Raw genomic sequence first — 10,751 nt, 5'->3', positions numbered from 1 at the left:
CCAGAGCATCCTGATTCAGGGCAGCATCCCAAATGAGGTAGTAGAGAAGATTTTGCATGTCACTCGTCACCAGCATGTCCCTGTACTGGTGCAGGAAAGCCTTGTTGATGGCCATTGCTGGGAAAGCAGGCTGAGGCTGGCACAAACAGGTCCCGCACTGCAGTGCAGGTTCCTCACAGCTCATCTCACAGCTCCAGCCCTGTTCCCAGCTCTGGGCATTCTACCCCAACAGAAACAGCCACAACAGGCAAGAACTTACTGCTTTTAGAAATATATTTATTTACATGCTATCACTAAAATAATCGTTTTCCTCTAATATAAAATATTCCTGCTGGTACTGGCAGCAGGAGCATGAGAATGGTGTGGGCTGAGGTGAGTCCAGGGAAATCCAGTGGTCCTGTGAAGAGGCACCATCAGCCAGATCACAGAAGGGACACGTGGGCAGAGGTGAGGGGTCTGCGCCCACGTTCTTGTACCGCTGGGCAAGCTCTGCTGCAAAGACCTCAGGAAACAGGCGGCAGCTGTCCCGGAACCTGTTGCCTTGGGCTGTCTCATCCCTTCCTGGTCCTCCTCCTGACTCTGCTTCACCTTTACCTCTAGGATGACCACGCCTTTCCCAGGAAGAACCAGTGTAGTCTTGTCCTAGTGCTTCTTTGTCTTCCTGCGTCCTCCTGTAGAAACAGATTTCCCAGAGGACTCCTCATAGATATTAATTTAGAGCACAGTTAAAGCATTGCACTGCAGAGGTTTCCGCAGAGCACTGCCAGGTGCTGCCTTGGCACTCGAGCACGGTGCAAACACTTCATTACCAATGGCAGCAATAAATAACTCACCTGTCTCTCTTCAGCAGCTGATACATGACAATATACCCACACACTGCCCCAAGCAGAAGCAAAGCCGAGGCTGCTACTGTCCCTAGGATGTAGTACTTGCTCGGGTCACAGTGTCCAGCAGTCTCAGCTTTTTGCCCAGCAGCTGAACCTGGCAGGAGAAAAGACAATGTGCGAGACAATGCAAGAGACGATGTTTGTACTCTGCACTAGGGATAATCTCACAGTGCACTTCAGGTGCCCAAGGATTGTTGTCTTCAGAGATTGGTCCCTCTGGCTCTGGCGTTTTAGCACCAGGGACCAAGAGGGATCTCCTAATGTTCCCATGGAGAAGAACGCAGTGTGTGCCAGGGAACAGCACTGCTCCTGTCTGCTCCTCTAAGCTGCAGGCCAGGGCTGTGTGCTGAGCACCTGCAATTCATCTATGGAGCGACCTGCAGAGATACAGCTGAAACTCTTCTCTTTTCCCAAGACAGCATCTCCCAGGCACTCACCTGAAAACTCCTGAGGCTCAATAAGTGGGTTGGTATCCTGTATTGGTTCTATTTTTGTATCTGAGCCCGGCACACTGTCACTTTCTTCCATAGGAATGGTTTCCAGCACATCAGGGTTTTCATCATCTCTCTCTTCAGAAAGAACACAGGACAGTTTAAATAGAAGTCACTGTCCCTTTCCAGGAGCAAGGTACCACAGCCTAGGCATTCTGGAAAGTGGCAGTAAGGAGTCCTCTATCCCCAAAGACAAGAGGAATCCACAGACAGATTTTCTGCTATACAACAAAAAACACAGACCCAAACCACCCAAGACTTCATCAACCAAATCCCACACAAGGAGTCCCTTCAGGTTCACCCTCACGCTTGGGGTCCAGCTCCAACCCATTCCTGACCCTGAGGTTTGTCAGGGGCAGCCACGATTTCATGGGGTATCATTTCTGCCTCAGTGCTGTGCTGAGTGTGAGGCGAACACAGATTCAGCACAGGCCTTTTTCCCCACATCTGGATGCCAATGTCTGCACACAGCAGCTCTGGCCAGTAATGGTACAACTTGCAGCAGCAGCAGGAGATGCCCCTGGCAATCATCCGGAAGCAAAACCGGGAGCAGGCGCTGTGTTGTACCATCTCCATGGCTCAGCCCAGGAGGTATGAAGTGGAGTGTTCCAGCAGCAAGACTCTGCCTGAGTGCTTCTGGCTGTCCAGGATACAGCACATCCCTACGGGAGCCAAAAGCTCAGCTTCCCAGGTCCCAGGGTAAAAACAGAGTGGGATATACTAACCAGATGAAGCTTCATCCCAGGCTGTCAGGAGGTCTTCTGGAACTTCAGGGAATCCTTCAGGGAATCCTCCAGGGAATCCTCCAGGGACCTTGTCATAATCCTTACCTATGTTAGATTTAAAAATGGATGTTAACCTAGGAAGGCACATTTCCCATGAATAGCACAAGGAAAAGTAGTGCTCATTCTTGTGAAGGCGTAGAGACTGATTACTCACGCTTGAGATACCAACTCGGAATCAGCATAGAATCTGGCTCTAGCTCAGGGGCTGAAAGAGCACTCTCTCTGTCCACAACTACAACCAAACACCCACAAGAAGTTACCATCATATGCAGTGCCGTCATGGTCACACTTCAAGGCCTGGATGAGAAAGGTCCTGACAGGGCACGCACAGGCAGGTCTGTATTGTCACAGCTGCAGAGGGGTCTGACTGCCCTTGGGACACTGAGCTGGCAGCTCTCCCGTGAAGTGAAAAGCCATGGCATGCTCACACAACCTGTGGTTGGGTCAGCCCTGGAGCGTGGTCAGGAGGCTGAATAAGCAGTGCTGGGTGGTGGAAAACCCAGTGCTGAGCCACGGCTAACCAGAGCTGAATTTGATGGCTGACCAGTGCAGAGTGACAGATAACTCAGGGCCAAGGTTCTGGGCCTGAACTGTTGTCTCCCCACCTCCCTGCTCCTTAGGAACCTCTCTCCACGCTGCACCCTGCAGCAGCTGCAGCCCCTCACACCTCTCCTGGTGTGTCTGCCCCACTGCCTACACCATGGTGGCTTCCTGGCTCAGCCAGGCCCAGCCCTGGCCCCACTGCCACCAGCCAGGGCTGTGTGCTGGCCCCTGCCTGCCTACCTGCTCCCTGCCCAGGTATTGGAGCACTCTGGGCATTCTGTGCTTGCAGGGCCAGGAGAAACAGGAGCAGGAGGTAGTGGGTCAGGACCAAGACCCCCCGTGCTCGCAACATTGTGCCTCCACTGCCACTGCTGCTTCTCCAGTGTTGCCCAGAGTGAGCACTGAAGAGCACAGTGGGGCTCTGGGACCTCACATCAAACAGGGCTCTGTGATCTCACAGCAAAGTGGTGTCTGTGAACTCCCTAGTATATGCTCATATTGCCTGGTGAATTCATGCACCTTCCCTCTATTGAATCTCCTCATTCTGCACAGGCCTGTAAGGAGCACAGGTAGAGAAGGGTGGAGGTATTCTGGGAGGCAGCACTGTGAGGAGGAATGCAGAGGCACTCTTTATTCCTCAGCAATCCCTATCAAAAGCCCCTTATGAAGGCTGCATTAAAAAACCCCACTGCAAGTGCTGTTCTTCAGTACCATTTTTGTCTTGGCACCATTCTGGCAGGAAGCATGCTTTTCCCGATAATTCTGCTACAGTTTTGTGACCTTTGAAGGCAGCACTTTCTCGCTACTCTATTCTCATGCCTACATGGATGTGCAGTGCTCAGGCATCTCCCAAGCGAGCCTGCTTTATTCCCTTTCCATTTCCAACCCTGATTAAAGCTCTCTCAAGGACCCCCAATAACCCCTGAGCAAAAATCCTTTTTCCCTTTGCAGCAGGTGCGGCCCAAGTGCCACCATCAGGGGCTTCGTGTCCTGTAGACCAACCCACAGTCAAATCCCCACACTTTTGCTGGGAACACCAGGACGCCACGTGCTCATCTCTAGAACCTTCCTGTGTCTGGTTAACTGCAAGTGGCAGAAGTGAACACTATGTGTGCCCCACATGCCTCAAGCAGTCTTCCAGAGGCCCTGAGCTCCCTCTTGCTTGTCCTTGGACATCATGAGGAACTGCCAGGCGTTACACACAAAGGTGTCAGTTCCCACAGGTAAGAGTTAACACAGGTGGCCTTTCAGCTGAGTAGCTCTTCCTGGAAGGAAATATTCATGACTTATGTGTGCCAGGCACCTTCAGCTCAGAACCTCTTGGAAAGCCTGATACAGCACCTTTGGTACAATTGGCCAGGAAGCACCAGTTAAACCCTGGGGGGTTTACAGCCACAAGCACAGAGGCACTGACAGCTTTCCACCTCTGGCATGTCTCCAAGGCTCATAAGCAGTCTCCAGCTGCCCGGCTGCATAAACTCAGCCAATGCCATCCTCTGGAATCAAGCACACGTCGATGCCCACCTTGAAGGCTGCAGCACATGATCAGCAGAGGGCCGTACCAGGCTAGAGGGTCTCTCGGTGACATCTCCTACCCAGAACCCAGGCAGGCCGGTCAGGTGCCTCGGCCTTGCGTCTGGGTGCCATCTCGGGCCCTCCGTTCCTCTCCGAGGGGAGGCACCGATGAACTCTGCCCTTCTTTGCTCCTTAACTCGCTCATACACGCACTCTCTCCCTTAATGCATTCCGCGGCATTGTGCTGCTCGGCGGCTCGTCCCCAGCTGTGGGACCAGTGTCCCCACACCACCGGCGGTGCTCCTGAGGCCAGCTGCCGCGTGTGGCACGGCAGGGAGGCGGAGCTGCCCGCCGCCCGCGGGCTCCTTCCCGCCGCTGCCGCCATTCCGCGCGGGGCCCTGAGGGGCGGCCCCGGGGCTGTGGGGCTGCGGCGGCCCCGCTCCCCGGGCCGCGGCTCCAGCTGCCTCCGCTGGCTCGGAGCGGCCCCGCTCCGGCCCCAGGGCCGCGGCGCCTGTCCCGGGCCCGACTCGCCGCTGCAGGACCGCTCCCCGCCGTCTCCTGCCTGCAGAGAATGGCTGCCGGGGCAGTTCGCCTGGGAGTGTGAGCTGAGCGTGGCGCAGGGAGCGGAGCTGAGAAGTAAAGACGGAAGTGTGAAGGACAGGAAGCGGAACAGAGAGGCAAGGAGAGCAAAAGCATAGGGAACAGGACCAGAGATGCAGGAAGAGACAGCAGGGACAGAGGAAGAGAGGCAGAATGAGGAGGAGGGAGCAGGAGGGAGCAAAGTCTGGACTGGGGCAGGATGGAGTCTGTGGAAGGAGCCTTGGCTGGGCAGCAAGACATAGGGGGAGTGGGAAAGAACAGCGATACAGCGAGAAACCAAGGGAGTGACAACTGGACAGAGCAACACACGAGATCATGACAAAGAAACACCCAGGGGTGGTTTTCGCTGCACCATGTTAAATCCATGGTGCAGTGGCACGTCGGCATGTCAGCTGCCTCAGAAGCAGCCGAGGCAGTTCAGAAATGGCACTCCAGGGCATGACCCTGCGCGTATCCCGCAGCTCTCAGTTCACATGAGCATCTGCAGGGCTGCATGTGTGGATGTCTATATGACAAGACTTTGTAGGGCTTCATTCAAGGGTTGAGGCAAAACTCTCTGCTGCAAAGAGCCTTGGCCTGCCCTCTGCACCAGTCTGGGGTACCTCCCATGGGAGACAGCCCCCACCTTTTTCACCAGTGTGAGTGCATCCCAGGAACAAACGTTCTCCACAGATTGCTGCAATGTGGGTCACTCTTCCACGGGGCACAGTCCTTCAGGCAGCATCACAAATGAGCTCTTGGACAAGCCTTTGCACATCTCACCAGCATGTCCCTGTACTGGTGCAGGAAAGCCTTGCTGATGGCCATTGCTGGGAAAGCAGGCTGAGGCTGGCACAAACAGGTTCTGCACTGCAGTGCAGGTTTCTCACAGCTCATCTCACAGCTCCAGCCCTGTTCCCAGCTCTGGGCATTCTACCCCAACAGAAACAGCCACAACAGGCAAGAACTTACTGCTTTTAGAAATATATTTATTTACATGCTATCACTAAAATAATCGTTTTCCTCTAATATAAAATATTCCTGCTGGTACTGGCAGCAGGGGCATGAGAATGGTGTGGGCTGAGGTGAGTCCAGGGAAGTCCAGTGGTCCTGTGAAGAGGCACCATCAGCCAGATCACAGAAGTGTTATAAATTAGGGCCAGGAGAGCTTCTTCTCCTTTTTAAAAGCCTTTATTAAAAGATTTCAGCCTTGGGGTGGGAGCTCGAGGGGTGCGCGCCGCCGCCTCCGCTGCTCCCGGGTCGACGTCGAAGAGGAGGAGCACGTCGTCCCTGCTGTCGTCGACACCAGGTCCGGGGGTCTCGTCCTCACGGGAACGTCCAAAGACCTCAGTTAAATGGCTCAGAGTCTAGGGGTCCTACTCTGATGGAGCTCAGTACAAGTCAGGACGACACTTGTGACTTCTTCTCTGTTGAAAGCTACGTTCTCAGGGTTGATGTTCCCCGAGATTCCCCTCGGGGCGGCCGTTCCCCGAGGTGGTGAAATCTTCCCCCAGGGTTGCTGTTCCCTGGGTATTTTCCTGGGGTTGCTGTTCCCCAAGATAATAAGGTTTTCTGTCTTCTCTTTGCCCTGAGCGTTTCACACCAAAGGCAGAGACGACACTGTGAGTCCAGCAGCTCAAGTTATCAAGGTTGTTTATTTCATATTATCTAACAGTTCTTGTTCGGCTTTGCAAGGCGTCCCCAGCAAAGCAAGACACGCCGTTGGACTGGCGCTGGGCTGCCGCTGGACTGGGCTGCTGCTGGACTGGGGCGGATCAGAGAGCCCCGTACCTTATGTACCGTACTCCCGAGCCAACCACAGTCCAAGACGTATTTATTGTTTACAGAACATTACCAATACTAACTTGCTACGCTAACATGTCAGTTCTATTCTAAACCAATCTCTAAAGTCCAAATCAGCAAAAGATGGGGGATGAGAACAAGAACAAGGAAACTAGGGGCCACTCCCCAATTCCTCCATCTTGTCCTCTCAGCCCCGTATACTATGAATCCTAATCTCTATATTTATACTCTATAACAAACTACTATCTACTTCTAAATTCTTGGGATCTGTGATTCTTCCTTCATGTGAGCAATCACTTCCATGGATAGAAGCCAGAATCAGAGTCCTTCTGGGCTCTGTGGGAGGCTGGCTGACCCCCTTGTACAGATCCCAGACCCCCCTGTACAGCCCCCTGACTCTCCAGGGCTGTCAGAGGGATCTTCTGGACTCCAACACTACGTCTTTTCTTTATTAGGTGTTATGTTTCTTTTGTAAGAACTCTTTCTAGGTTGGCTGATTTAAAGGTTTATTTCACTCAACTTGGCTATATGCCAGCTCCTTTGCATATTCTGTCTGTGGGGCAGCCATTTTGTGAGGTATGGGTAGCTGGCAGGGCCATTTTTAGGCCACATGGAGAGCAGAGCAGAGATGGTGGGAGCAGCGGGCGGTTTCCCGATGGAAAAACAAGAGGAGGGGGCTTTGGGGAGGATCAGCATCACACAGGAGAACAGGAGGGTACACAGGGTGAGTACATAAAACAGTAATACATGAGAGAGAAAAGGGAGCACAAACCAATACAATGAATACACTGGACTGCAACATGCAAACACCTAGGTGAACAGGGCCTACACAGATGAATGCAATGGATACAATAAACGGTAACTTGTAGGAGGGCAGGGGATACATAAATGAATCCTTGGGGTAGAAGTAAGATACAGTAATTACAACTATTACACGACAGTGAGAATAACAGTTGGTAACAGAACGAGACAACATGGGAGAACTAACCTCAAGGTGGGGCCTTCATAACCTCTATTTCTTACAGAAGGGACACGTGGGCAGAGGTGAGGGGTCTGCGCCCATGTTCTTGTACCGCTGGGCAAGCTCTGCTGCAAAGACCTCAGGAAACAGGCGGCAGCTGTCCCGGAACCTGTTGCCTTGGGCTGTCTCATCCCTTCCTGGTCCTCCTCCTGACTCTGCTTCACCTTTACCTCTAGGATGACCACGCCTTTCCCAGGAAGAACCAGTGTAGTCTTGCCCTAGTGCTTCTTTGTCTTCCTGCGTCCTCCTGTAGAAACAGGTTTCCCAGAGGACTTGCCGCGGCTCGTCCGCGATGAGCGAGGCTTGCTGACCACTCCACGGTCCGTCCTCGCGGGTCTTCGGCGGGCCGCACCCTCTTGCTGCGAGTCGTCCTTAAAAGGACGCTCTCTGCCTCAGGGGCACAGGCTCACCTAAGCAGCGTTCAGCTCTTTTGTGAGGCGGATGCCAAGGCAACCGCTCTGGGCAGCTCACAAAGCGGAGCTCTGTGGCCTTATGCCGTCAGAGGAGGCGAGAGCTAGATGGGCAGCTCTGCCTGCAAGCTTCTTCCCCAAGCGGCGCAGGAAGGAGAGGCGAGAGTCGAGGATCTCCAGAGCTTCTTTATTCGAGGGCAGGAACCGTCGACATCAGAAGATCGAAGACCCCGTGGGTCTCAAGCATGCTACTTTTATGTGGTTTGAAAGGGGCGGGGTTTTCCACGAGGGCCAATCGCAGTGCGGATTGAAAAACCCTCCAATCAGGGAGAGGATCGAAAATGCACCAATCATGGTGCGGGAAGGCAGGGTGAAGTAACTTTTGAACCAATGGCAACTTTGACCCAATGGGGGAAGGCTAGCAAACTTTGAACCAATGGGGTAAGCATAACTGACTTTGGGCCAATAAAAAGAGATAGCTAACTTCGAGGGGAAACTTCCCCAAGGGGTTATTGTTTCTTCACAGTACACTCTCCCTCCAAGGGAGAGTGTCACTGTCTGGAGGGCTTTCTTCAACTCCCCCTTTTTTATTGATTAAAAAGACCTCTGCTACTGCTCTCTTAAAGCCCTTAACTAAACAAGTAAACATCAGTAATACAATCACTATCACAGCGACAATCCAAAGTAACTGATTCAAAAGTGCAACAACCCATCCTTTAAATCCAAAATGTCCAAATAAATTTTGGAACCATTCTGGGTCCTTTTCAGTTTTCAGTTCTGTTACATCTTCTTTCAGCAGCTTGATTTTCTTTAATATAGACTCACTGGGACTTGACAAGTTAAAACAACAAAGGCCGTCAAATTCTTCACAGCCGTGTCCGTGCAGAGATCACGACAAAGAGACACCCAGGGGTGGTTTTCGCTGCACCATGTTAAATCCATGGTGCAGTGGCACGTCGGCATGTCAGCTGCCTCAGAAGCAGCCGAGGCAGTTCAGAAATGGCACTCCAGGGCATGACCCTGCGCGTATCCCGCAGCTCTCAGTTCACATGAGCATCTGCAGGGCTGCACGTGTGGATGTCTATATGACAAGACTTTGTAGGGCTTCATTCAAGGGTTGAGGCAAAACTCTCTGCTGCAAAGAGCCTTGGCCTGCCCTCTCAGGAGGGGGAAATCTCAGAGGCTGCTGAGAGGCCCGTGATGGGCAGCCCAGAGGTGGAGCTGGAGCTGCTGTGGAGAGGCGAGGGGCAAGGGTGAGCACCTCAGTGCTTCCTCTTCACCACTTCCAAGGGAATCGCATTGTCTGGGGAGTAGCATTGTCAGTCTTTACCGCCTGAGCCAGAAGCATACAAAACACCCCCAAACCGCACAGTGTCCAGAGACGCCTTCAAGCATCTCTCTGGCAATTGCTGCTGCCAATATCCTCCCCACACACTGCAGGAGACAGGCAGCCTCAGAGAGCTGTGCTGCGTTTCTTGGACAAGAGTTTTGCTGCACTCCCACTGCTAGCTTTGGCTGTAGATGGCTGAGCAGGAGCAAGCATGGGCAAAAGCCACAGGACCACAGTGAATCTGACTCGTGACCCCAGGGCAGCTCCCTGGTGTGAGATGGGCATTCTGTCACTTCTTCCAATCACAGTCTGCATTGTGATTCCGGTTGTGGTCCCCTTAGAATAGAGGAGCGGGAATGATGCAGTGCCCAAAAATAGAACTTTAATCGTGGTAAAATAGCAAACACAGAGACCACACAGTCCAAGGGACAGCATCCAAAGATGCATGTGTGTGGCTAACTTAACAATATATAAGATTATCTGAGGGCAAGTGTCCAGTCCCAAATGTGGGATAGGGACGTGACTTTTTATGTCAAAGGTTTGAACCCATGGAGAACCAGACCCAGAGACATGACCTAGTTTGGAATGATGCCATTAGTCTCCTAATTTCCATATCCCACCTCCCATGGTGTCAGGTTTGTGGTTTCTGCGTAAGATACCTGGGCTAAGGTATTATCCATCTCAGCTAGCTTGGTTCCCACATCCTCCCACCTGGAAGGCCTCTTTCTTCACAGTCTTACAGTCCATCACTTTAGACACTGAGTGGGAAATACCCAGGTGTATATTGCCTCAGTCTTAACCTCCCTGAACCAAAAGTTAAGTCAAATCCCAAAACAGTAATTAAGGAGCCACATAGAACCTGCAACTGCCCCACTCACTCAAGCAAAACACCACAGCACACTTCCTGTGCTTTGTTCCACCTATGACTTTGTCCTGTCATCTGTGGTAAAAGACCATCCTTTTTATTATAATCGTTGTCTCTGCTATCAATTTTATTTTTAATACCACTCCTGTGACTAATATCAGATCCCTTCCCCTCTGTCCCTCACTCAGCCTGGCTCCAACTTTCTGCTCCTTGATCCTTGATCTGAGCTCTGTGGGTGGGACCTGCCACATCCCCTGTGACCTAAGTCACCATGTCAGGTCTCCTTGATGTACTCAGCACTGGACAGGTGTCTTTCCCAGAACATCCTTCCCTCTCTGCCCAGAGCATCCTGATTCAGGGCAGCATCCCAAATGAGGTAGTAGAGAAGATTTTGCATGTCACTCGTCACCAGCATGTCCCTGTACTGGTGCAGGAAAGCCTTGTTGATGGCCATTGCTGGGAAAGCAGGCTGAGGCTGGCACAAACAGGTCCCGCACTGCAGTGCAGGTTCCTCACAGCTCA

The 10,751-nt window shown here is 52.5% G+C and overlaps 1 protein-coding gene across 2 annotated transcripts; it reads right to left on the bottom strand.

The window, feature by feature from the left end:
• Nucleotides 1-255: 255 nt before the first annotated feature.
• LOC134562369 (uncharacterized) lies at nt 256-4,802 on the bottom strand. 2 transcript variants are annotated; one of them, XM_063419746.1, is made up of 5 exons: nt 4,231-4,802; nt 2,104-2,208; nt 1,325-1,456; nt 834-981; nt 256-671 (listed from the first exon to the last, which is right to left on the bottom strand). In XM_063419746.1, exons 1-5 carry the CDS (start codon nt 4,292-4,294, stop codon nt 281-283), a joined length of 840 nt encoding a protein of 279 aa, XP_063275816.1. In that variant the 5' UTR covers nt 4,295-4,802; the 3' UTR covers nt 256-280. The 2 variants fall into 2 exon arrangements, 1 of the variants encoding a protein (XP_063275816.1); XR_010083148.1 differs by having other exon boundaries at nt 834-1,456; nt 4,048-4,800.
• Nucleotides 4,803-10,751: the final 5,949 nt, after the last annotated feature.

This window comes from Prinia subflava, chromosome 27, assembly GCF_021018805.1.
Source record: "Prinia subflava isolate CZ2003 ecotype Zambia chromosome 27, Cam_Psub_1.2, whole genome shotgun sequence".
NCBI classification, from domain to species: domain Eukaryota; kingdom Metazoa; phylum Chordata; class Aves; order Passeriformes; family Cisticolidae; genus Prinia; species Prinia subflava.
The sequence above is the reverse complement of the archived record's forward strand: the minus strand, read 5'-3'. Positions and strand labels throughout refer to the sequence as shown.

What these genes read in the sequence shown, in the direction of transcription:
- LOC134562369 (XM_063419746.1), bottom strand. Translation starts at nt 4,294, where the DNA reads ATGTCACCGAGAGACCCTCTAGCCTGGTACGGCCCTCTGCTGATCATG. An exon ending in TGAGCCTCAGGAGTTTTCAG is followed by an intron (nt 982 to 1,324) that starts GTGAGTGCCTGG and finishes TTCTCCTGCCAG; the next exon opens with GTTCAGCTGCTGGGCAAAAA. An exon ending in CAGCTGCTGAAGAGAGACAG is followed by an intron (nt 672 to 833) that starts GTGAGTTATTTA and finishes CTGTTTCTACAG; the next exon opens with GAGGACGCAGGAAGACAAAG.